We start from the raw sequence: 27511 nt of genomic DNA, 5'->3' as shown, positions 1-27511 counted from the left end.
TTAGCAGCTACCCATAGAGCTTAAAATACCGACTTTATCTCGCTGAGCGCTGTGCCAGCTTGAGTGGTGTGTTTCCGATTCAGTTGAAAGCGTATTTCCTTTTCGTGGAGGGGGTGGAAGTGCCTGCAAGAACACTGCAGCTTGAGAAACCGGCAGCCTCTGATTAGTCACATACCACTGCTCATTTAAGTATTGTTTGACAAAACAATTTTCTCATGTGGAGCAGGAGAGATTCAGATCCGTTGGGCGCCCTCAAGATCAAAAAGTTGTTAACAGTGAAGGGAGGTATTGTAAATATTTTTTAATTGAGATAATCTCTGTGAATACTGTGTTTTTAATGTCCCTTAGAGAGTTTGCAGGGAACTTTTATCTACACTTAGACAGCCTGAGGTATACGATGGTTTTCATGAGGATCTGGAACATATAGCAAAGGACGAGAGATTTTCCAGCTTTAATTTACACCATGAGTGTGTTTTCAATTAAATCCATACTATAAAATTTCCTGTCTTAAAATATTTTACTAACTTCTCTCCAACTTCTAAGGCTTTATACTCGTATTTTAGATTTACTATAATTTGAAAGGTCCTGGTCTGAAATTAAGTATCAAATTTAATTTTCTATGTTTAGTAATAAGTTAGTAATTAGCCTTTTTATGTCTTAGTAATACATGTGCATGTATTATTTGAAAAGGAGCCTGTGAAATGTTTTTGGTTTTTTTTTTTTTTTTTTTTTTTTTTTTTTTGGAATAAATTCCAGGCTCTGGATGTGTTAATCTTTGATTCTGTGTTTCTCAAAGTCACATCAAGAATTTCCTGTTTGGTAGAATCTTCTGGGTAATTGAGATTGTGCAATTGTGTTCAGCAACAGATCATATTGCACTTTCAAGTTCAAGCTGCTTAAATTATGTTGCAGATGGCACTAGGCTTGACATCTCTCACTTATTTGCGCAACATGACAGTTTACATTTTAAAGGAATTTGCAGCATTTTGCTTTTCATATATTTATTTGATGTTGCTAATTTTCAAAGGTGTATTTGGGTGTTCCTCCTTTAATATTTAATAACTCATTAGTGCCCCTCCATTTTTTTTCTTGAATTGATACGTTAATTCTTACAGTATCAGGTTTTTGTTTCCAATGATGTTTGAACTTTAATGGAGGGATACAGCCAAGTAATTCAACTGTAGAGAGTTCAGATGAATTTTAATAGAATTCTTTGCAGGGTTTCCTACTATTAGTGTGAGTTGTTCTGCACTGGAATAATAATAGATGGTCCGGATTCACAGTAAAATGCCATTAAGATGAACTCCTTCAGTATGTCTTTAATACTATCTTTTTATGTGGGTACAGAAGCCAGCAGCATCTAACAAATTGAAAGTACTTTTGTTAAATGGAGTTTTAATAATAGGTGTTTACATGTTCACTTTGTATAGAATTCTCAAAGATATTTGGTGAAAATCTGTTCTCCAGCTGCACTGTTCCTTTCCTCAGAGACAACCACTATTATGTTTCTTAAGTGTGTCTTTCTAGGGAGGCAGAGTTTTGTTTTTTTCGTTTGTTTGTTTGTTTGCTTCTTGTTGCTCTAGTATTAGTATTTCTTCTAAAGAGATTTAAGGTGTAACCAATAATATTTTCTCATTGGAGGAAAAGACAATTGAAATTATATATGGCAATTGATTGTAAACAGTATAAATTGATTTCAGAGTGGAAATACCATAATTTAGATTTACAAGTGCCTCTCAGAGTACTGTGGCTATTTGAAGTTTTTCTGTCACTTTGCAACTTTTCAGACATGATTGGAAAACATTTTTTGAAACTTCTTTTTGAATCCAATTTGGAGTTTGTGTTGATTTTCTCTTTCCTCATCCTTTGAGAGCAGATATTTGAACATAGAGAATAAATAAATAAATAAATAAATAAATAAGTCAAATTGAATCCAAATAATCTATGGAATTTGGATCTGTACCTGATAAAAAAGTTTAGGCAGTCAAGTTGGTGATACTGTTTTAGATGATATAGGAGTTATAATTGCAATGACACATTTTTTTTATGTGTGTGTGTGTGTGTGTGTGTGTGTGTGACGTGTTGATCTGGACCTAAGGTCCAGAATCTCTGAATTTTATTTTAAGGAATGCAACATCATTGAAATATGTGTCAGTTTCTCAAGTTTATTGCTCTGAAGTATAGTGAAATTTGATATATAACTTTAATATATTAAAAAACTTAAGCTTATTTTAATTTAATTTGTACCAAATATATAGTGAAAAGAAATAAGCCTGTGTGACAACCAACTATGATTCAAAGATCAAGGAGTTGACCAGAAAGTTGAGACTTGATAGGGTTTTGTAAATATCTTTCTAAAAGGTAAAGGGAACTAAACTAAGTCTTGCAGTTTTAAGGAACTTTGTACATTGTCTGTGAGGGGAAATGATGCAAAACTGTTTAAGGATACATAGTTGCAAAGCATTGATTTTGTGGTTTTGGGACAGAAGGGGAGAGAATCTTTGTGGTGAGTTTAAGGAAATATAAACAGGAACTTAAGTGCCTTTCCTCTGGGGTATGGTTTTTCCGTACCCTTGCTGTTGATGAAAGATGGGGCTCTGGTAATCATAAAATAGGTGAGAATTGGAAATTACTCTTGAATCATATTCTACCATTTATTCAGCAGTATTTATTGAATACCAACTGTAAGCCAAATAGTGCACTGGATTCTTGAGAAAGACTGAACAACACAGAACAGGAGAGTCCATTTCTTCATGCAATTTGTAGCCTACTGGGTTTAATGAGTACATTCTTTGGGTTGCTTATTATGTTCTAGGTGTTGTGCTGGGTATTTTGTATTTGTCATCAGCATATAAAGTGAATAATAAAACTTGTAGTAAGAGGATGGCAAAATTTGCTAAGAAATCAAACTCCTCAAGTGCTTTGTGGAATAAGATTCTTCCAATAAATATAATAAAAATAACTGAATGGTTATTTATTATTTTTAGTGAATTTTATAAGCTATTTTACTTAACCATGTAAAGTTACACAACAAAATTTACCACACTTTAGAACAATAAAATTCAGAATAAATAAAATAAAACTATATCATTATTAGGTATGCAGAGATGACTCCTGATCAGTGAGAAGGGTTTGCCCTTCACTTTCCTAGTGGTGATAATAAATCCAACGGATCTTTCTTCCATTTACTTTTCTTTGTAAGCAAAAGCAAAGTAGTCGGCTGAATATTACTGATGCAAATCAACAAAAAACATTTAAGTATAATTAATGACAAATATTTGTATTATTGCTACAGAAAAACTTTCAAGAAGTTCAGTCAAGTTGGCTGTATAATCATTTTATTCATTGAATCAATTTTTCCACTGGCTCCCATTTAAAATAAAGAGTATCCTGGACTGGCTTTTCAATTCTGCCAGTTTAATTTTTTTTAATAACTTTATTGTATTTATTTATTTTTTTATGTAGTTCTGAGTATCAAACCCAGTGCCTCACACGTGCTAGGCAAGCACTGTACCACTGAGCTACAACACTAGCCCCCAGTTTAATTTTTTGATATTATGGTGTGCTGTGCTTTTGATTTCCTTTTAGCTCAGCTTTGGAGATGATCTGTGTTGACTTTGCCTTTCACCTGCAACTGTGCAGATGGTGCTGAGCCCTTGGAGCTCAGGATTCAAAGGTAGAATTCATTTGGCACTCTCACTTTAATATTAACTGACATTTTTATGGGCTTTTGCAGTTTATAAAGTGTTTTCTTTCAAAGCATTATCAATCAGTCCTCCCTAGTTCCATGAAGTCCAGTGTGTGTGTGTATGTATGTGTGTGTTGGTACTGCGGATTGAACCCAGGACCTTGTACATTCTACGTACCACTCTACCAACGAGCTACACTGGCAGCCTCAATGTATTATTGACTCAGTTTTATAAATAAGGAGCCAGATTCATTATTATTTTTTTTAAAAAAAGAGAATTTTTAATATTTATTTTTTAGTTTTCTGCAGACACAACATCTTTGTTTGTATGTGGTGCTGAGGATCGAACCCAGGCCGCATGCATGCCAGGCGAGTGTGCTACCGCTTGAGCCACATCCCCAGTCCCAGATTCTTTCTTTAAAGGAATGGCATACTTGTTAGTGCTTCTTTGGCTTTGGGCCTGGGTTTTCTGCACTTTAGTGGTCTCCTTTCCTGTAGCTGTGGATTTCTGAGGTTGTGTGGTGTCACCTCCTTTTGTGCAGTTTTCCTCCTCTCATGAAGAGGAGGCTTGCTGAGTCACTTGCAATAGAGCTGTGACTGTAGGAAAGCAGTCCCACCAGTGTCATGTCCAGCTAATTTGAGGGTAATTAATTAATGTGAAAGTCATGTCTCTTCCTCAGAATTGATAAACCAAAAATGAACTCATTGTTTAAATTTTTTTCGGAATGAATTTTTAGATCATGCAAATAGTTAATTCTGAATTTATGAATCTTCTTCGTGTGCACTTATATAAAATTGGGACTGTCTGACTATGTTTGGGTTTTACAAGTATACGATATAAAAAGATATAACCATGCCTCTTTAGACCTTTAAAAATACATCAGACTTTTATTCTTTACTGTGAAATTTGGGATAAAGCTGATTTGTTCTTATCTAAGAGGTTTAATTATTGTAGTGCTAAAAAAAAAAAAAAAATCTCACTATAAAGTAGATTTCTCTAACTTGGAACCTAGGTTGGTGTTTTGTTTTTTTTTTCTCCCAGTACTGGGGATTGAACCCAGGGCTTTGCACATAGTAGGGAAGTGCTCTACCACTGAATCCCCAGCCCCCAAGGTATTTCTTCTCATGGTTGCCATACTTCTAAGTCATGCACATGATTTTTAAGGACAAAAACAAAAATCTCTTTAAACTTAAAAAAAATTTTTTTTTAAATAAGAGAAGCTTTCAGTATTAGAAGTAGTTGTCTTTCATGATGCTTCTACAAATCAAATATGTATATGTTAAGGATTAACCAGTTTTCCAGTGTTCAATCCTTGTAAGAATTTATTCTAGAGAATATGAAGGTGTTCTATAAATACTTCACAAATAGGTCCTGGATTCTGGGCAGGCTTGGCTCCCAGGCTCCTTGGTGGAGAGACAAGATAGAGGTGAGTGACAAGACTAGGATGACCCCTAATTTCTGGTGTTAGGAAAATGGACACATTTTAGTGCTCGTTTCAGAACTTTGCAGTATTACAGGTACAGGATTGTCGGGGGCGGGGGTGGGGGGAGGAAGGAAGATGGGTTCATATTGTCTCCCTGAGGAAGTAACTCGGCAGTATAGTTACCCTGAGTACCTAGCATGTACAGGTTGCTCTTTAGGTGTTGGACATGGAATATGAACAAAACACACCCAGATTTCTACCTTTAAGAAACAAAAGATGATAGTGGAAGTAGACAGTAAACAAATAAAATTTATAATATGTCAGATGATGAGAGCTGCTGAGAAGATAAAGCATTGAAAGGAGATAGTGCTGGGGTGACAGTAATGTACTTTTTTTTTTTTTTTTTTTTTTTTTGGTGGGAGGAGGGTACCAGGAATTGAACTTGGGGGCATTCCACCACTGAGCCACATCCCCAGCCCTATGTTGTATTTTATTTAGAGACAGGGTCTCACTGAGCTGCTCAGCACCTCACCGCTGCTGAGCCTTGTTTTGAACTCCTGTTTTGAACTCCTTGTTTTGAACTCCTTGTTTTGATCCTCCTGAGAAGCCTCTGGGATTACAGGCATGAGCAACCCTCCTGGTTTGTACTTTTAAGTAGGTTGGATGGGGTATGCCTCTTTGATGGGGTGATAGTTGAGTGAAGACCCTATGGAGCTATTGTAGAAAACTTCAATCACTGGAGTGAGTTGGGGAGGTAAGAACTTTCCATGCTGAGGCTTTAACAAATGCAAAGGCCCTGAGGCAAAGATCCTGTGTTCCAGGAATAGCTAGAGATCAGTGTGGCTAGGGCTGAATGGGCAGTGGTGGAGGGGGAGGGGCGGGCAAGGATCTTATTTTTGCCTTAGTAGAGGGAAAACCATGGAGAGTTATGGCCAGAGGAGAGAGATGATATAATTTGTGTTTTAGTAGAGCACTCCATTCTGAGGCTCCTATATTTTCATCTCTATTTCTTACCCATTACAGGTGGTATTTGTGGTTTAGGATAGAATGAGGGCGGGGGGAGATTAATTGGTGCAAAGCCCTGATCTATGCCCACAATTCTTCAGCACTCTAAGAGTGCCTGAGACCATATTTTTGCCAGGCCCTAGAAATTCAGAGTACTCTATTCCAGCTCTCTAAATAACATGGGGTTACTTTACTTTTCCAGATATCTGTTGCCAAAAGGAAAGGAGCAAAGAGATTAGCTCTAGAGTTCAGCTGAAAAAGGAAGATTAGCCTGCTGGCAGGTTGAGTGTTTTCTAACTCCTTGGGAACCTAGGTTTTTTTCTTATTACTTGGTCAAATTTTAAAAGTAGTTTTTACCTTCCTTAAACATTTAAGCACTTCAGATCTCATTTATTTTGTCTTATTTGGCTCTGTGTCTGCTGTCCCTTTCTCTACCTTTCCCTCACTACAATAATTTTAGTAGAGATTGGATTATCTTGAATACGAGGCCCAAAGGACTTTTCTGTTAACTTGAAAAGATGAATTAGATTGAAAGACTCTATAGATATGTGACCTTATAAAAGCCCATACTATTTATTGTCTTCCTTGCCTTTCTTTCATCAGGCCTACCCCTCCCCCCCTTACTACTCTATCATCTGGTTGCAGAAACTAAGTTTTCCTGCAAACACAGATTCCTATGGCAACCTAACAAAAAGGTAATAGAACAAATGTTTATTTTGTCTGGATCTGCTGTTTGACTGACTGTAGACCCTGAACACGTTGACTCCTTTTTCTTTAAATGATGCTGTCACACATTTCCTTGCTTTCTTCAAAAACCTCCTCCTCCTAGGCCTTGGTGGTATTATCGTTGTGCCTTTGACATGAATGAAGGTGTGCATTTGTGTCTTATTGTTAGTCTACTCCAAAATATGCATTGATTGTGTTGCCAAGATTGTGAACCAGAGTTTAAACATCACATAATACATATCCATACAAAAAAGAGGTGTCCCTCCTCCTCCTTTTTTCCCATAAATTCATTTATTTAGTATTGCCAATGTTAGGCTTATACTAGGTATTATGTTTGTAAAGATTAAAAAACCAGGAAGGGTCACAGATTGCTTTGGAAGTTCTTGTAGCTTTCCTTTCCTGCACTCTTTCAGCTTAAGTTGTCTCAAATCAACTTTGCTTTTTAAATTCTTCTATGACTTTCTCAAATGTAGTGACTTACTGGTCACTTTTTTGTATTTAGGACACCTTATGCAAGGATATGTGTTGTCTGTCTGGGTCAGAGATACCTTTCCATCTGGTGATTCAGATCTAGAAAGTGATGACATCAGCATGTACTCTGGAGAGGTCAGAACTACTACTTCTTTCTTTCTTTTTTTTTCTGTACAGGGTTTAGAGAGGCTTAGAAGAAGAAAGGGACTGTGAGGATAAAGGTCCTCTGGATCCTTAACCCATCTCTATTCTTCCTCTTGGGGAAATATCCCTGCTATGACAAGTCTTCTTGCTTACAAATCCTGTACCCATAATCATGCCCTCATTCTTAGCTTGGGTGACGTGTCTAGCTTATTATGTAAGTGTGTATTGAACTCATCTTTCTTGTATTTCCTCATCCCTATAATAGATCTAACTTGATTCCCAGAAATGATTGCTTTATTCTTTATAGCCTCAACAGCTGCTTCTCTTTTCCCCCTGTTAAATCCTTCACTTAGGGTTTAGCTAGCTTGAAACTTCTTGACCTTAGGCTTGTGAATAAATAGTTTTTATTTATGTTTTCTTCTCCAGGCTACCCGAGGAAGTGAAAATCTTAGTTATTGTCCTCATTCAGTCCTCATTCAGGACTCCTCAGTGTTCATTGTATCGAATTGGAGCAGAATATTGATGTTAGCTGATATTGATCTCAGTTATCTTGCAGTATTTTATATTGATATACTTCTTCTTTCATCCCCTTATTTGATATTACAGTTTGGCTTGCCTCATTTTGATTCTTAATTCAGTGTTTTAAGGATGTTATGCTTTGAATTATCTGTTTTGAAATTAGCAGTCTCAGTATTATATGATAGTGATACTAGAGAAAAAGAGGAAAATTAGCAGATTAAGAGAACAAACAGTAAGTAATTCAATTAAGTTGTGTTTTCATTCCAAAATATAGTGAAACAGGATTGCTCCATGTTGTGTTCATTTTGGGTGGGGTGATACTTTCTTGTGGGGTCTGTCTGGTGTATTCTATGTTAGCAGCATTCTTGCTCCTACTTACAAAATACCAATAGCAATTGCCAGTTATGACACCCAAAAAATGTCTTGTGGGCAGTGCCACGTATAGGGAGAGGGAGGCACAGGGATGAAAATCACTCTTAGTTCAAAACTACTTATATAACCATGTATATCTAGATTAATGGCCTTGAGTAAAAACTAGATAGTATAACTTGAATCTTCTGCCTGTAAAAAGATAGAAATGCTCTACTTGCTGCTTTATAAATCAGGACCTCTCTAAACATGATTTTCATTATTTCCAGGAGAATAATGGCATTCCTAAGGGGCAAGAGCCTAGAAACAACACAGTGAGCTTAATAGATGGGAGAACTTGCATATTGTGTTTGACAGGGGCCCGGCATATCACCTTGCAGCTGAGAAACAACCAGGGATAGTTGGGGGAAAGCTGACTTTTTTGTGAAAAATTTTTTTTTTCATGACCTACTTTAGGGTTTTTAAATGTGTCTGGAAAAGAAAACTGTTGGTAGGTGATGTTTAGCCCCACTGTCTCTTCTGGCATTTTTCTGTATCTTTTCTCAGTTATCTTGCAATATCTAGCTTTTGAAAACTCCTGGAAATATAATGCTATTAGAAAACCACAAAGGAGCTGCAGTTAAACTAAAGAACAAGAAGTAGTATTACACATTTATTAAATAAATCTAGATCTTTGAAAGTTCTTGCTAAGCTTTGCTTAGTTTTTAAAAATTAGACAATGACAGAACTGGGGTTGTGGCTCAGCGGTAGAGCGCTCGCCTAGCACATGTGAGGCCCTGGGTTCGTTCCTCAGCACCATATATAAATAAATAAAATAAAGGTATTGTGTCCAACTACAACTAAAAAATAAATATTTAAAAAAATTAAACAACAACAGTGAATTTTTTTAGTACTCTTGTGGATCACAGGTAGTAGTAACTGAGGAGGATCAGCTCTGTTCTTGTGTCATTTGGTACATTATATTCTGATACCTTATAAGACATATTGTGATGTTCCTGAATGATCTATGGCAGTGCTTTAGTGACTTTGAGCTTATAAGATAGTTACTGATTTTAGTGTCATACTATGTAATTTTCAATTTAAAAAACTGTATTTTAAATATTTTTTAATAACTCCTTATTCTGATTTTTCCTTATTTCTCTAATAATTTTATTTCATCTTTTGGTCAGTGTGTTTGTGTGTGCATGTGTTTTGTTGGGGACCAAATCCCAGGCCTCTTTGCTAGACAAGCACTTACCACTAAGCTATGTCTCCAGCCCTAAGGGTCTTTTTTTTTTTTTTTAATTATCTGATTCTGTTTCAACAATTCATTTGTGTAGTATACTTCCAAATTGGTATATCTTGATCTTGAGTATGCCTAACCATGTGGATTCCAAATACATTGATATGTAATGTTTCATGTTTTCCCTTTTCTACATACGTTAGTGTGCTCATGAAAGATATAGTATTAGAAAATAGAGCACTAGCTTCCCTTGAAATGGATTCATCTGTATAATATTCATGTATGTACCTGTATGGTTCAATTTTAGATAAATGAAAAGCTGACATTTGAAGGAATCTTATTGTTAGCATTCATGAATGATAATGGTCATGAAAATTTCAATCAGGGAATCAGCCAATTGCTTGAAGATTTCTATTACTATGTATTAAGACAACATAATTTTGAAAGTTTGAAGCATGTTTATATACATTTATGTTTATATTTTAGATTTATTGTAGTGAAGGAAATTTGTTTATCATACATTAGTGGTCCATGCCCACCAGTGTATAGAAGAAATAGACATGAAATATTAATGAACTGTATACATGAGAAGATGTGTATACAGAAGTGAGGTATTGTTGATTATAATAGTTAGAACGGTTTCATGGAGGAGGAAAGATTTGAAGATATTTTTGAAGGATGGGTGATGTTTGGGAAGAGAACATTTTTAGACAACAGGAAAAAACATAAACTAAGTGAAAATACCTCACTTTTGCTGAGGCTGGCTTTGAATTCAAGATCCTCCTGCATCAGCCTTCCGAGCTGCTGAGATTACAGGTATGCATCACTGTGCCTGTTATTTATTTTTATGTAGTGCTAAGGATTGAATCCAGTAGTGCCTCATACATGCTAGGCAAGTGCTCTGCCATTGAACTACAGCCCCAGCCCCAAGTAAAAAAATGTTTTAAACTGGGCATGGTGGCTTATACCTGTAATACCGGGGGCTTGGGAGACTGTAGCAGGAGGATTGTGATTTCAAAGCCAGCCTCAGCAACTTAATGAGGGGTCCTAAGCAATTTAGCAAGACCCTGTCTCTAAATTAAAAAAAAAAAAGGATATATATATATATATATATTTACACACACACACACACATATATATAGTATACATACACACATATATTTGTGTGTGTGTGTGTACACACATATATATATATGGCCGGGGGGATGGCTCAGTGATTAAATGCCCCAGGACTCAATCCCTGGTAACAGACAAACAAACTGCTACTAATAAAATCAGTCTGGCTGAAACATACTATACAAAAAGGATTGGATGAAGCAAATATGCTACTTTGAAAAAGTTTTTAACAATTTGTTTATGTAGACCTCTGTTCATTCTGACTCCCCGGATTTCTCAGCGCCTTCAGGTAAAGAACTCTCCTTTTTGGTATGTATTTATTTCTGTGTGTGTGTTATACCAGTCACTGCACCAGCTTCTGAGGATAAAAAGATAAAACATAGTTTCTGGTCTCCCTCATAGCTTAAATTGGGAAACAAATATATAAAGGAATAATTGTTTTGAGTTCAATGTCTGTAAGTATTGACTACAATACGTTACTGATTGTGGTACTTAGGTCCTATCTAAGAATTGTTGAATAAATGTGCATTTTAACTTGAAGGAACTACAACATTTATCCATAGATTGACAACAAATGACCAAGGATTGGGACTCTCAATTGTTTTAATAATCTGCCTGTTTTACCATTATTTTGAAGATAGACTCAACATCTAATTTGAGGGTAAGAGATCTCAAAATGTATTTTGAGAATTCACTATGTGAAAACCCCAGGCCAAAAGTTGCAGATACAGCATTGACCATGAGATTATTTTATAATAGTATGTTCATTCTGACTTGGAGTATTTCAGACTTCCTGACTTTTATGGTTTATAAAACACTTTCACATAGTTATCTTACTTGAGCTTCAAAACAGCATTGTGAGATAGGCAGGAAACAGGTTTGTAGAAGCTTTGGCTGAGACCACCTGCTAGGAAGTGCCAAAAGCAAAACTAGAACTCAAATCTTTAGACTACTGGTTTACTTTTCTGTATATCATACTTTGTATATTTATGTTTAATAGAATTTGGTAAGATCAGATCATCAAAATACTGCAGAGACCATTCACTAGGATGTAAAAGTAGCCTTGTTAGGTAGAATGTCAGTGCCTTTTCTAGTGCAACAAAAGGATTCTGATCTAGTATTCATATAAATGAGATATCTTAGGGGGCTGGGGATAGCTCAGTTGGTAGAGTGCTTGCCTAGCATGCAGAAGGCCCTAGGTTCAACCCCCAGCACCACACACACACATACACCAAAAAAAAAAGAGAGAGAGAGAGAGAGAGAGATACCGTGGAAATATCTAAGTATAGGTGCTCTTTGAGTTACATTAGGCCTATGTTCTGATAAACCCATCATGTGCTGAAAATATTGTTAAATTAAAAATGCATAAGATACACATAACCTTTACCCAGAATCATCGCTTAGAAACATAGTACACTGTGGAGTGTGGGTTGTTTACCCTCATGAGCTGCTTGGCAAACTGAGAGCTGTGGCTAGTTGTTGCTGCTCACAGCTTAACACTTGCCAAGAAAAGATAAAAATTTAAAATTCAAAGTATAGTTTCTACTGAATGCTCATAGTTTTTGTGTCATTGTAAAGCCAAGCCATTGTAAGCTGGGGACCATCTGTATTTTGATAAGAGTTAAGTTGCTAAGTGTAATTGAGTTAAAATATGACCACAGAGCTAGGAATGTAGCTCAGTGATTGAACACTTGCCTAGCATGCAGGAAGCCTTGGGTTCAATCCCCAGAACCATACACACACATAGTAAATAAATAAATAAAATATGACCACAAATTGTCTCTTCCTTTGAGAGGTGGAGCTTAATTCCCCTCCCCTCCCCTTCAGTGAGGATTATACTTAGTGACTTATTTTTTTAATATATAGAATGTGGCAAAAATGATAGAGTATGTCTTTGGAGGGTGGGTTGTAAAAGACTTTGTCTCCTGTCTTGCGATTTCTCTGAGATTACTTGCTGTAGAGCAGAGTTTCTCAATTGTGACTCTGATGGGCATTTGGGTCAGATAAGTCTTTGTTGGGGCTGCTGTCCTATCTGCTGTTGGATGTTTAACAGCCTTCCTGGATACTACCTGCTAGATGCCAGTAGCACTTCCTCTAAACCCCCCTTGTGACAGTCAAAAATGTCTTAGACCTTGGCAGATATCCCTTGGGGGACAAAAATGGCCCTCTGTTGAGGAACCACTGCTTTAGGGGAAGTCAGCTGCCATGTTGGAAAAACATTGAAGCATCCTTTTGTGGCAGGAGTAAGTCTCGCCAGTAGCCATGAGAGTGAGCCATTCTGAAGGTAGATCCTCCAGAGTGTCAGCTCTTCAGATGACTTGCTGTGGCCATGATCTTGACTGCAGCCTCATGAGAGATAAGGTACAGAACCACCCACCTAAACTGCTCCTGAATTCCTGACCCACTAAAAGTGTGAGATAATTAAATCTTGCTTAAGCCACCAGGTTTTGGGGTAATTTGTTATCTAGCAATAGATAACTAATATACTAAGTGTTATTATAAAATGTACATATAATATAAAATGGAGAGTTACAGACTGAGAAATTGCAAACTGTTAAGACACACCAGTGCCTGCTACTTATATATAGTCATGTGCATAGCATGTATTTGTAGAGTGGATAGGAAGCCCATAAACATTATTACTATAAAAGCCTTTAAATTGTAGCAGCAAGGCAGTACTAAATAATTACAGTGTAACATATGATTAGTCTATTTACCATTTCAAATTTCTTGAAAGGAGTTAAAATTATTTGATAACTTCAAAAATATTTGCTATTAAAAATTTCTTTTTTTAAAATTTTGTATTCTAATTTGTTATATGATAGCAGAATGCATTACAGTTCGTATTACACATGTAGGGCACAATTTTTCATATCTCTGGTTGTATACAAAGTATATTCACACCATTCTTGTCTTCATACATGTACTTAGGGTAATGATGTCCATCTCATTCCATCGTCTTTTCTACCTCCATCCCCCCTCCTTTCCCTTCCCACCTCTTTGCCCTCTCTAGAGTTCATCTAATCCTCCCATGTTCTCCCTTCCTACCCCATTATGAATCAGCCTCCTTTTATTAGAGAAAACATTTGGCATTTGGTTTTTTGGGATTGGCTAACTTTAGTTAGCATTATATTCTCAACTCCATCCATTTACCTACAAATGCCATGATTCATTCTCTTTTATTGCTGAGTAATATTCCATTGTGTATATATACCACATTTTCATCTACTGAAGGGCATCTAGGTTGGTTCCACAGTTTAGCTATTGTGAATTGTGCTGCTATAAACATTGATGTGGCTGTGTCCCTGTCGTATGTTGTTTTTAAGTCCTTTGGGTATAGACTGAGGGAGAGGGATAGCTGGGTCAAAGGGTGGTTTCATTCCCAGTTTTCCAGGGAATCTCCATACTTCTTTCCATATTGGCTGCACCAATTTGCAGTCCCACCAGCAATGTAGGAGTGTACCTTTTTCCCCACATCCTCACCAACACTTATTGTTGTTTGTATCCTTAATAGCTGCCATTTCTAACTACAGTGAGATGAAATCTTAGAGTAGTTTTGACTTGCATTTCTCTAATTGCTAGAGATGATGAACATTTTTTCATATATTTGTTGATTGATTGTATATCCTCTTCTGAGAAGTGTCTGTTCAGTTCCTTGGCCCATTTATTAATTAGGTTATTTTTTATTTTATTTTTTTGGTGTTTAGCTTTTTGAGTTCTTTATATACCCTAGAGATGAGCACTCTATGATGTGTGAGTGGTAAAAATTTGATCCCAAGATGTAGACTCTTTATTTACCTCACTGATTGTTTCTTTTGCTGAGAAAAAGCTTTTTAGTTTAAATCCATCTCATTTATTAATTCTTGATTTTAATTCTTGTACTGTAGGAGTCTTATTAAGGAAGTCAGGGTCTAATCTGACATGGTGAAGATTTGGTCCTACTTTTTCTTCTATTAGACTCATGGTCTCTGGTTTAATTCCTAGGTTCTTGATTCACTTTGAGTTGGGTTTTGTGCATGGGAATACATTTCATTTTTGTTGCATATGGATTTCCAGTTTTCCCAGCACTATTTGTCGAAGGGTTATCTTCAATGTATGTTTTTGGCACCTTGTCTAATATAACAATTATGGGGGTTAGTCTCTGTCCTCTATTCTGTACCATTGGTCTACCAGTCTATTTTGGTGCCAATACCATGCTGTTTAGTGTATAGTTTAAGATCTGGTATAGTGATGCCACCTGCTTTGCTCTTCCCGCTAATGATTGCTTTAGCTATTCTGGGTCTCTTATTTTTCCAGATGGATTTCATGATTGCTTTCTCTATTTCTATGAGGAATGTCATTGGGATTTTGATTGGAATTACATTAAATCCGTGTAGTGCTTTTGGTAGTATGGGCATTTTGACAATATTAATTTTGCCTATCCAAGAACAAGGGAGATCTTTCCATCTTCTAAGGTCTTCTTTAATTTCTTTCTTTAGTGTTCTGTAGTTTTCGTTGTAGAGGTTTTTCATTTCTTTTGTTAGGTTCATTCCCAAGGGGTTTTTTTTTTGTTTGTTTGTTTGTTTTATTTTTTAGGCTATCGTAAATGGGGTAGTTTTCCTCCTTTCCCTTTCGGAGGATTTATCGCTGATATACAGAAATGCCTTTGATTTATGGGTGTTATTGAAAATTTCAAACACACAAAATTAGAGATTTATTCATAGTGATAAAATCCTATTGAGGCTTTAGAAAATAATCTCAAAAGAAAAACAATCATATGTAATATTTTTGCAATCATTATGGGATAACTATTTCTATTGATGAAGAAATATGTCACTTCACATGGCAATCAAAGAAATATTTACTAAATTGATACCACTGTAGCTTTTAAAGCTCCAGTGAAGAAGAATTTTTAAAAATCATTGTATTTTCAAATGGAACATGTACCAATACAGATTAATTACATTTTGTCAGGTTTTAAAAGTTTTTGATTGCATATTTAAGTGAATTTCTACATTACTTGGATGTTAGTTTTTATCAGCCCTTGTAAAAATTAAAGTAGTTGTTAAAATATTTTTGTTTCACTATCTTAGAAGCTTTTGCAGCAGAAATTGTAATGAATAGGGAATGGCAAATTTCTAATGTGTATTGCCATTCCCTGAATCCCAGGTCCTCAGTTAATGTCCCTAATAAATTTTATCACAAATATCATTTTCTATCTGAATGAAATTTTCATGAAAATACTTAATTTTCATGCAAGTGTTTTGAACTATATGTTCTATAAATAGAAATCAATTGCTGTTTTTTCCATTCTGGACTAAGTATCTATCGATGAGGTTTATTGTATGTCCCTTACAGAGGTTTTAAGCCTCTTTGAGAGGAAAGTTTAGAAAGTGAAAAGCTAGTTACTTATAACAATTGTATTAATAACATTTTCTTGTCAATGTGAAAGTTCTATTTTAAGAAACTAAATTCCATTTAAGAATGGAACTATATATAAAACTATATATAAAATGAAAATAGTCAAAATTTTAAAACATTAGTGATGTTTAGATGTTAAAACAAGATACTGAGAGTTAGTGAAGATATGTTAGAATCTCTTACTACTCTGAACAATATGTTTTTTGAAGGTTTCAAAATCAAAACTTTAGTTCCTGTTTGTGCATAAATTTGCCTCAATTCATAGTATTATTTCTGGAATGGAAGGGACAGAGCATCCATTGCAGAACTACAGTGATATTTGCACATTAATCTAAATTTAAAAGGTAGAAAAATTAGGTTCTGTGAGATTTGTGAACAAAAATATTTCCAGTATGGTAATTTTTGAAATTTGTAACCAGTATAATAGGTAAAGAGAAAGTTTCAACTAGTCTGAACTACTTAATTACTTCTGAGTAACTAAGGCAAGTTTTGAAGGCTATTGTCAGTTAACCTGAATTTGACTGGAAAAAAGCCTGGGTTCATATGATCTGAAGAAAAGATGTCATGTCTTTGCACATTATTTCTTCCCACTTAGATATTTTAATGAAGTTAATGAGACTTTGCTAATTCAGTGTAACTAGATTTTAATATATTTAAATATTTCTAGTAATTTCCAAAAGTAACATTGTATTTATTAACTATATTGCACATTTGTTTTTGCTTATTAACATGATTAGGGAATTAGAGAATCATCTATGCCCATTTAAAGAAAGTGTAGGCTGGGGATGTGGCTCAGTGGTAGAATGGTTGCTTGGCATATATGAGGCATATATATGATCTATAGTACCCCCACTCACACACACAAAAAAAAAAAAAGAGGAGGAGGAGGGGAGGGGGAGGGGGAGGAGGGAAGAAGAAATGGTGAAATCAATTATGATTCCCACAAATTATCAAGACTTGCTAGATGATTCTTCATTCTATTGGAAAATCCAGTTTGTATTTTGAGGAAAATCTTGGTATAGTCATTTGTATCCTTATACTGTTTGTGGACACAGGTACTAAGGCAGCACTCACCTTTCTTATTCTTATTTTTGAACTGGAGATTTAACCTAGGGGTGCTTTACCATTGAGCTATATCCCCAGTTCTTTATTTTTATTTTATTTATTTTTGGTACTGGAGGTTGAACCCAGTGGGGCTTAACCACTGAGCTACATCCTCAGACCTTTTTAATATTTTATTTAGAGACAAGGTCTTGCTAAGTTGCTTTGGGCCTTGCTAAACTGCTGAGGCTGGCTTTGAACTTGCCATTCTCCTGCGTTAGCCTCCTGAGCTGCTGGAATTACAGAAGTGCCCCCGTTGTACTCCACCCCAGTCCTTTGTTTTTTAATTTATTATTTAGAGACAGGGTCTTGTTAAGTTGCTTAGGGCCTTGCTAGTTTGCTGAGGCTATCCTTGTGCTTGCCACCTTCCTGTCTTCATCCTTCCAGTCTCTGGGATTACTGACATCTGCCCCCACATCTGGCCTAGCACTTTACCTTTCTTAAGAAGTTATTTCCACTCAGCCAACTCTTGAAGCATATTGATCTGTCTTTACCCTATAACAGAAAATCTGCAAGCCAAGTGCCTCATGAAACATAAATATACAAATTCCCCATTTCTTTACCTGTAAAAGTGCTCTTAATAGATCTTTGGAGGATTGTCTGAAGAATATAAAGCTTATTATTTTTCTAAACACACTTAAGATTTATTTTGGATTAGGTCTGTCTGAGCTATGTTGTTCTCCCCTCCCCGTTTTTGCTAATAATGGACTCTATTTTGGCTTTATGACAGCAGTCTGTACTGATGGATGGCTTAAGAAGAGAACCATCTGAAACCCACTATTAAATTTTTGTAAAGATGTTGATTGATGTTGATTAGGACATTTTTACCACATTATACAGTGTCTCCTTCATAAATACACACAGGAGGAACTTTTCTCTGGTTTTATTACAGGAATAATTATGCCTCTCTTCAGTTCTTCTGAGTACCTGGTTTGTTTTTATTATATGGCTCCTGTGACTCAAGTCCTAACTGGTTGTGTTCTCTTTAATCTTGGTTGTAGTGGGCTCAGAGCCAAATATGAGGCCCACCTCTAACGGGCATTTATTTAGAAAGGGCCTCCTGGTATATGCTAACCTCACTGGTACAGACATTATTATCTTATTTATCTCCCTAAGTCACTTCCTGCATCATTAGGCTGCTTTAAACCTATTGTATAATATAGTAGAGTATACATAAGTAAATTTAGAAGTTAAAATGAAATTGTATTAGAATATATTAAGAATTCAGTGAGGTTTTTTTTTTTTTTTTTTTTTTTTTTTTTTTCCTCTCTCTCTCTCTCCCAGTGGCAGGTCTGGGGAGGCAAGTATAATTGAATAGCAAAACAAACATTCAGTTTTATTTAATGAATATTATTGTATGCTAGGCACTGAATTATAGTCAGCAATTAGCTGAGTGACATTGACATCTTGATATTATAATAATCCTCTTTAATGAATTTTATATTTCTTGTAGGTTTTTAAAACCATTTGAGTGATTTTATAAAATATGAGATAATTTTATAACTTTGGAATACTTTGTATAAATTTACAAAGGAGGGAGAACTTGTTAAACAATGTATCCTGAATTTTAGTTTGGAGAACCTGATTATAATAAAGATGATTCCATTTTATGATACTGTTGATACTGTTCATGAAAATAGGTTTTACTTGTAGCACTAGTTTTCAAAATGTGATTAAGAAGAGACTTCCTAACTGGTAATACCAGTAAGTGAATCATTAAGGTAAAACCAATAGCCTCATCCCCTGGCATTAGGTTGGTGTCCTGGAAAAGAGTGTATGTTGAAATTAGATACAGATATCAAAACCATCTGCACACTAGTTATATGGCCTTAATTGATTTATTAATTTTTCTGACCATGGTTTCATTTTGGAAAATAAATATAATCACATTATCAAGTTACGAGGATTAAACAATCCCCAAAGAATATATGGCATAATCAGATATTCAGTAAGTTTGAGATTTTTCCTCTTGGAGCATTCAATTGGTTTATGAGTTTTAAAATATGAACTTATGCTTTTGTTAGTTACAATTTGAAGTTTAGAACAAAATATGTAATTTTCCTTCTACAGATATTATTAGTGGTAGAAACAGCAAGCTAGGAAGAACATTGAAATGCTTAATGAGTTGGGGGCAGGGGTGGATCATGTATTCCTTGCTTTAGCAGCTTTTTCTATAGGTATTACTAGCTAATAAGTAGAGAACAGTTTCTCTGAACAATTCCTGCTATCTCTTGCAAGTATCATGTTTTTAAAAGTGGGGAGTGTGTGTCCTCTGAAGTAAAAATTAGTATGTTTTAGGGTGATACAATTATGGGAGAAGCAGTGTACATATGAAGATATCCACTGTAGTAGTATTTACATTGTGTGTGTGTGTGTGTGTGTGTGTGTGTGTGTGTGTGTTTGAAGGGAATGGCTGTAATGCCTATGAACTCCTGAGCCCCATCCCCAGCCCTTTATTTTTTGAGCCAGGGTCTTCCTAAGTTGCTTAGGGCCTCCCCAAGTTACTGAGGTTGTCTTTGAACCTATGATCCGCCTGCCTCAGCTTCCTGAGCAGCTGGAATTACAGGTCCCTGCACCCAGCATAAATGACAGATTTGAAAATTGAATAGCAAAATGAAAAATGCTTATAGGATACAACTTTATATACTGTGATTTTAACCCTGAATGTGTCATTTGAAGGAAACATAATTGTTAATAGTAGTTTCATTAAACTTAGAGTGCTTTTTTTAAGTGACAAAACAACACAGATGATTTAAGTTTCTAACTTTACTACTAACCTTATTAAAAGATGTAAATTCAGTCTGGTGCAATGACACATGCCAGTAATTTGAGCCACTCGGGAGGCTGAGGCAGGAGGATTGGAAGTTCAAAGTCAGCCTTAGCAAGTTAGTGAGACCCTGGCTTAAAATAAAATATTAAAAAATGGCTGGGGATGTGGCTCAGTGGTAAGCGACCCTGGGTTCAATTCCTGGTACCAAAAAAAAAGAAAAGATGTAAGTTTACATTTAAAAAATAAATAGAAATATGTAAAATGCAAATATATGAAAATGAGTATAAATTTCTTTTTCCCACAGGATTACTCTTCTGAAACTTGTTCTTTTTCTCATCATAATATAGCATGTACATATAAGCATATGGAGATTCTTGATTGCTGCAGTGTGGGATATGAGAATGTACTGTTTGGGGCTGGGGATGTGGCTCAAGCAGTAGCGCGCTCGCCTGGCATGTGGGCAGCCCGGGTTCTATCCTCAGCACCACATACAAACAAAGATGTTGTGTCCTCTGAAAACTAAAAAATAAATATTAAAATTCTCTCTCTCTCTCTCTTAAAAAAAAAAAAAAGAGAATGTACTGTTTGATTTGTGTTAATTATTCCTCATTGGATGTTCAGATAGTTTCTGGTTTTGTTATTGTGAACAGGCTGCAGTGGACATTTATTTATTTTGAACTCAACTTTTTTGAATCCAACTTACATGTTTTTGCATATAAACTTTAAAGTCCAATTTTTATATTTTTGAGTCCAACTTTATGGAAATTGGCCAACTCTTTATAATGATACTATTTTCTTGGGCACTTTGCTTCATGTGTATTTTATCATTTCAGATGGTAATGTTTCTTTTTTATCCATAAAAAATCACTTGAGAAGGCAGTTCAGTAAGTATTTATAAAGTGATATTTTTGTATTTGTGAAATGCCACATTGACACAAGGAACAGCAGAACATGAGTCACTGAAAACTTACCCAAGATAAAGAAATGTATATAGAATATATAGAGTGAAAATTCTTTCTTAGAAAGTATTTTTCATTAGTACTACCCTGAGTTCAATATAAGATCATAGGAAGAATCTTTCCCTTGTGAAGTATAATTAATTATAATGGAAAGCATTTTTGAAAAGAAGCAGAGTTCATGTATTAGAATATATTTAGAGTAGACTGAACTGTTAGCAAAGTTGAACCTGCTTGTCCATCATGCTGTAGTGATTAAGAGGTCACACTTGCAGCATACCACCTGGATTTGAATCCTAGCTCTGACGTTTTGTATTTATGCCTTGGACACATTATTTAACCTCTTTGAGCCTCAGGTTGCTCCTTTGAAAAGTGGGAATTATCATCATGTCTTTTCTTAAGGTTGTTGTGATAAGGATGTTCATATATGTTTATGTTTTTAAAAAGCACCTAGCAATAATGAGCCCTCAATAAATGTTAGTTTTTAACATTAATACCAATTTCTTGATGGATATTATTGAATTTATAAAAATCGAGGACTAAATGATGAAACTGAAGTTTTCCTTTTGTATTTTGAAATAGCTACATTATAAAATACTCTATGTACTGTGTTTTTGTTAAGCATCTCTCAAGAATGTACCACACGCCAAGCATTGTGCTAAGTCCTATGTACTGTGATGAGTAGAACAAATACACTTCCTGCCCTCAAGATGCTTAGGATGAGTGGGAAAGACATTAATAATGTCTGATATTTGAGCTTTACCATGGACCAGGCTCTTTGCTAAACCAAGTTATACTAAGTTGTAAACTAAGAAGAAGCAGAGTTCATATATTTTATCACCTTTAATCTTAATCTAACAGATAACCATGCTGATTAAATGTAAACATTATCCTCATTTCATATATAAGGCTAAAAGAATTTAATTAACTTTTTCAAGATTGCATAGCTATAAGTGTTAGAACAAGAATTACAATGCAGATAATCTGTTTTTATCTGTTTTATTTATATTTTATTGAATTTGAATTTTTTTAAAAAAAAAAATTGTATTAATTGTTGATGGACCTTCATTTTACTTATTTATTTACATGAGGTGCTAAGAATCAAACCCAGTGCATCACACATGCTAGGCAAGTGCTCTACCAATGAGCCACAACCCCAGCTCAAAATACAGATAATTTTAATCCCTAAACCCAAGTCCTTGCTGAACCACTTTGCTGGATGGTTAATAAATGTATAATAATAATTTGTGACTACTGTTGTCTGTATGGTACTGATTAATCTTGGTCTCTTTTATTGAGTAGATAATAGGAGTTAAATAAAGATTAAAAATATGTACTTTATTCCTGGTAATGCTAGCATGGAGAATGGCTTGGACAGGTAATTCAGGTGAGCTTTTTGTTTCTTCTCCGAATTGAACTTATATTCTCACTGAGGAGCCGACAGCTAGCAACTGCTAGCATTCCTTGTTCCCCAGCCACAGAGAGAAGGTGCTCAGCCTGTAGGATGCAGGCAAACCCTGAGGTGGGGAGTTGAAGAAGCTGAGTCACATGGGAGCCATGATCATTTCCCTGCTTTGAAGCCAGTTTAGAGAACTGAGTTTAGAGAAGAGTAAACATCTGCGTGGTACTTCTGAGAGGAAGAAGTTATTATCATATGGGTTAGTAGAAGCAAGGGGAGGAGAAGAGAAAGTCCCCCATCCTTTCTGTTGGATAAGGATGAAGTCAGTGAAGCTGTTGAGGCAGACAGTAACTGGCTAGGTCCTCACAGATACATCTCTTGGGGGTGACTAAGGCAATACTTGAAAGATAAGGATGTAGACATGGGGTGGCATGGGGGCAGGGGTGAAGAGAATCTTGGGAACCAGGAACAGCCTGTCTGAATAGTTTCAGGAACTGAAAGGAGCCAGCATGTTCTGAACAGTGGTAGGCCTGGCGAGGGGGTGAAGAAGTAACTCAGAATGATAAGAAATTTGCATTTTATTCTGTATGCCAAGGAAATTCCCTGAGGGGTTTGAAGCAGATGAATGATTTGTATTTTTAAAATATTGTATGGAATGCAGAATATATTAGAAGGGGGCAAAACAGGAAGCAGGGGGTCTACTGTCAGAAGACAGACTAATGAGGATGACATGGCTAACATGATGGTGGCGAAATGAAGAAAAGTTGAATTTGAGATGTATTTTGGAGGGAGATACCCACAAGACTTGCTGATATATTTAGATGGGGCCAGGAGCTGAAGGAAAAGGGAGAAAGCAAGGATAATACTCCAGTTTCTGACCTTAGCAACTGGATGGACAATCCATTTGTTGAGATAACAGGGAAAGGAATAGTTGTGGGTATTTTGAACTTGCTAAGTTTAAGGTGCTTATGTGTCTTTCATAAGAAAATGTATTGCAGACAGTTAATTCTGAGAAGAGATTCCAGTAAGAGATGTAGGTTTGGGAGTTTTTAATACATTAAATGGCATTTAATTTGAATTTATGCGAATAAATGAGATCGTCTAGGAGAATGCGGGAAAGAGAAGGGAAGAGGTCCCATGCCCAGGCCCTAAAGAACTGCATCCTGTGGATGGAGGTACATACAGTGGATACAAAGAAGGAACTGCCAGGGAAGTCCTTGGACCAGTAGAAATGTTGATATAGAAGGAGAGTGTTTAGTAAAGGGGAAGTGGTAGTCATATTAGTTGCTAACCTGAAAAGTGGTCATTGGACTTGATAACAGAGGTCATTAATGTCCTTGAAAAACAGCAGTTTGGGAGCCGGGGATGTGGCTCAAGTGGTAGCGTGCTCGCCTGGCCTGGGTGCGGCCCAGGTTCGATCCTCAGCACCACATACAAACAAATATGTTGTATCTGCCGAAAACTAAAATGTAAATAAAATATTTAAAAAAGAAAAACAGCAGTTTGAATGGAATGGATTGAAGGAAGGATGGGAATTGAGGAAATGAGTCAGTCGTGTAGATCTGTGCTTTCCAATACTTTAGGAGCTGTGTAAATCACCTGGAGATCTTGACAAAAATGTAGATTCTCCTTTAGGGTGTGAGGTTCTGCATTTCTGATGTTCTCTCAGATGATGCCAATGCTACTAGTCCATGGAGCACAGATGTATAGCAGATGTATAGTCTAGTGGTTCTTATACTTTAGTGTGTGTTGAAATTAAATAAAGGGGTATTTCTTATAAATTCACAGTGAAACTGATGATATTGGTTCCCATACTTTAGGAGTTTCTGGTATAGGTGACTTTTTTTTTGAGAATATTGAGATGTGTGGCCATCAAGGGAAGTTTTTGTTGAGGATAGAGAATAACTAGAGTATATTTATGCTGGTAAGAATGATACAGCCAGACACAGTGGCACATGCCTGTAATCCCAGTGACTCAGGAGGCTAAGGCATGAGGATCCAAAGTTCAAGGCCAACCTCAGTACATTAGTGAGACTTAGCGAGACCCTGTCTCAAAATAAATAAAAAGGGCTGCTAATGTAGCTTAGTGGTAAATTGTCCCTGGATTCAATCTTCGGTACCCCCCAACCCCCCAAAAAAAAGTAATAAAGAAGTGAAGTCCCTTGAAGATAAGGGGGATGGTCCGAAGTATGTATTGGTCTTTGATAAGGAGGGCATGTGTCCTTTGTTCTAGCAAAAGGGCAGATTGAGAGAATTGGTCTAAGTGCTATGTGTTTATAGATTTGGTGATGGACAGATGGAACTCTCCTTTGATGGTTTCTGTTTTCCCATTGAAGGCAAGGGTACCTCTTAAGGGAAGTGGTTGAGTTGGAGGTTTGTGAGAGAAGATGTCAAATGATCAGTCTGAAGTACAAAAATGAACTCACTAGAAAAGAGTGGCACTATTGAGAGCATATTTGAAGTTAAGGTCAGAAGTTTAAAATGCAGCCAATTGTGTGCTGTTTTGTTCCTTTTATCTTCAATCACAGTTAGTTCCTTGGATTTGGACATGGGGAATTAAATGCTTCTAAGATTAGACTTTATCCAGTGAGTATGTGGGGTTGGGGGGAGAGAGGTACAAGTAGCAATTATCATCATTGAGCAAGAAAGGAAATGAGGACAGGAGAGGGCTGAAGGATGGAAACAAGCAATGATGATTAGGTCAACAAATTGCCTAGCCAAGGTACAAGTGAACTAAAGAGAGGAGGATTGTGATGGGAAAAGAGTTTTGTAGGCAGGGCACTTTTTGGTGGGGAGGGAGACCTGGGGAGTGACGGTGAAGATGGTTGGATGAGGTGGAGTTTCCTAGAGTGGTCAGGAAACAGGAGGTTGGATACGCCCTCCACCTGGAGGCTGAAGCTGCCAGGAGTAATGACGAAAGTTGGAAGTGGAGAGAGACTTTCAGATGGGAACTCTTTTTGGTGAATGATGGAAAATTCCAGGTCAGTAGATAACAGCAGCTGAGAGAGGTGGTTTATCAGGGTTGTGAGCAGAGGCCTTTAGAAAACAGTTGGAAAGTAGTGGTCTTGAAGTGGTGCTAATTGGCAAGGAAAACACCCAGCCTGCCTGCTAGCCCTGAAACAAGCTGGCTGGGTGAGCACTCCCCCTCTGATGGAGGGCTGTGAAAGAGGAGTGTCTGCAAGATGCAGCCTCGTCTCACAAGGAGGCAGGAAAGTTCAGAAAAGAGGTTGAAGGTTTACAGGACTGTATCATGAATTGGGAGTTGAAGATTGGAGGGCATAAGCAAGGTCGTAAAGGGAGAGGAACAGCTGGAATACTTACAGAGAGCGGTGAGAGAAAGTTTGGTGTCAATTTGGTGATCATAGATGACCAGAAAGTCTTAGGTGCCCATTAGACTGAGATATGAGGAATGATGGAATTAGCTCAATTTCCAAAAATACTTAAAATACACATCGCGTTTCTTGCTGTAGCTGTCCTGCATGGTCCAGCCTCTGCCGGCTTCTGACCTCATTCCCTGTGCTCTCCCCTGGCTCCCTGAGCGCTGCTCACACAGCCTGCCATGCTCTGTCTGCCTTTGTTTCTTTTTCCATTTGTTTCTTTGCACTTGCTCTTACAAGACATCTTAGCCAAGTGATTAAAAGCATAGAGCTCCAGATTCAGTCTCTCTGCTTTACCACCCTTTAAAACCTCTTTGTGCTCACTGTCCTTGTTTGTGAGTGAGGGAATGACAATACTTACTTTACAGGGGTGTTGCGATTAAAAGAGCTAATTTAAGAAAATAATATAAAGGGCTCAGAATAGTTTCTTTTATGTAGTAAAGATGCAGAATGTTGATTTTTATCATTATTTCTTGTGCTCGAAGCTCATTTTCACACACATGGTTAATGCTGGTTTTAGTTCAGTTCTAAGCGCAAGTGTTCTTCCTCAGACATCCTAGTTAAAGTAGTGTAACTGCACTGGCTTCCTGTCATTCTTTCACTCTTTCTCCCATCAACATTTCATTTTGTTGCAACACCCATCACTATCTGAAATTATTTTATTGTTCTCCCGGTCTTCTCTCTCCCCAGAGCAGGGATTTGTTGGTTTGTTTCTTACTGTATCTCACCCTCTAGAAAGTGCCAAGTACTTTGTAAGTGCACAGGAAATATTAGTACCAGCTCATTTTTCTGAAAACAGTATTTTCTAAAGCCTTTACTCTGATCGTCCGCTTATGGTGGCAGATGAAGTGAGGCCCAGGCAGAGGAGACAGAAAAGCCAATACTGTGATTATCAATCTGCTGGCTTATTTGGATCAATTGACTCCCTGTTTTTGTGAAGTTTATTAGAACAGAGCCACACCTGCTTTTTAACTTATTATCTGGCTGTTTTCCAGCTATAAACAACCACACCTGAGCCATGATGACAGGCCTTGGGCTGCACGGTGTCTGGCCCTTTAGTGAAAAAATTTGCCAACCACTGATTTAGATGCATGAAAAAGACTAGAAGGAAACACCAAAAATAATAGAAGCTGTCTTTGGATAGTGAGATTATAGGTATTTTTGTTTTCTCCCCCCTTTTTCTATTTTGTTTAGACCCATTTAATTTGGAAATGAAATAACTTTGTAAATATTCAAAAATGGTATTTAAAGCACTTTTAATGGTGGGACTTTTTTTTCCCCCCTTTTCTCCTCTTTAGTGCTGCTTTTGACACAAAAACTGGGTTACGTGTGGCAGTGAAGAAGCTGTCCAGACCATTTCAGTCCATCATTCATGCCAAAAGGACCTACAGAGAGCTGCGGTTACTTAAACACATGAAACATGAAAATGTAAGTTATTCATTCAACGAAGATATAGTCTGTTCTTGGAGTAGACCGGAAAAATTGTGATTTAATTCCTGCCAGTGGAAATACATTGGAGTGCATTGAAGTTTGGTTCCTGCTTCTCGGGGTGCTGTGTGTTAGTGGCCACTGGGTTGTCAAGTCAGAGTCTTGAAATAAAAATGGTGCATCTTCCTGGAGTTCTAGTTTTACCCAAAGATTTTTAGAGGGAAAGCTTTTTTTTTTTTTTTTAAGTTGTACATTATAAAGTACAACACAAATTTCTTAGGAATGTTTAAACGATATTAAAAAGGAAATTTTTTTACTCTTTGCCTGGTTTGCTTAAGGCTATGTTATCAATGTGGGGGGTTCATGGCTATTTTCTGTTGACATGGATTATTTTAG

The 27511-nt window shown here is 36.5% G+C and overlaps 1 protein-coding gene across 4 annotated transcripts in view; it reads left to right on the top strand.

Annotated features, from left to right (window-relative positions):
- The window catches only part of Mapk14 (mitogen-activated protein kinase 14), a 70841-nt gene that overhangs the window by 1094 nt on the left and 42236 nt on the right, over nucleotides 1-27511 (top strand). For 2 of the 4 annotated variants that reach the window (XM_027943757.2, XM_027943756.3), the window contains exon 2: nucleotides 26986-27115. In XM_027943757.2, the coding sequence (XP_027799558.1) occupies nucleotides 26986-27115 (130 nt within the window). Of the gene's footprint in view, nucleotides 1-182; nucleotides 286-26582; nucleotides 26843-26985; nucleotides 27116-27511 lie in introns of those variants that run through there. The other 2 variants (XM_027943758.3, XM_027943759.2) reach the window with 2 other exon arrangements.

Source organism: Marmota flaviventris, chromosome 6 (assembly GCF_047511675.1).
Source record: "Marmota flaviventris isolate mMarFla1 chromosome 6, mMarFla1.hap1, whole genome shotgun sequence".
Taxonomy (NCBI): domain Eukaryota; kingdom Metazoa; phylum Chordata; class Mammalia; order Rodentia; family Sciuridae; genus Marmota; species Marmota flaviventris.
Note: the sequence above shows the minus strand (reverse complement) of the source record. Positions and strands in the feature narration are given on the sequence as shown.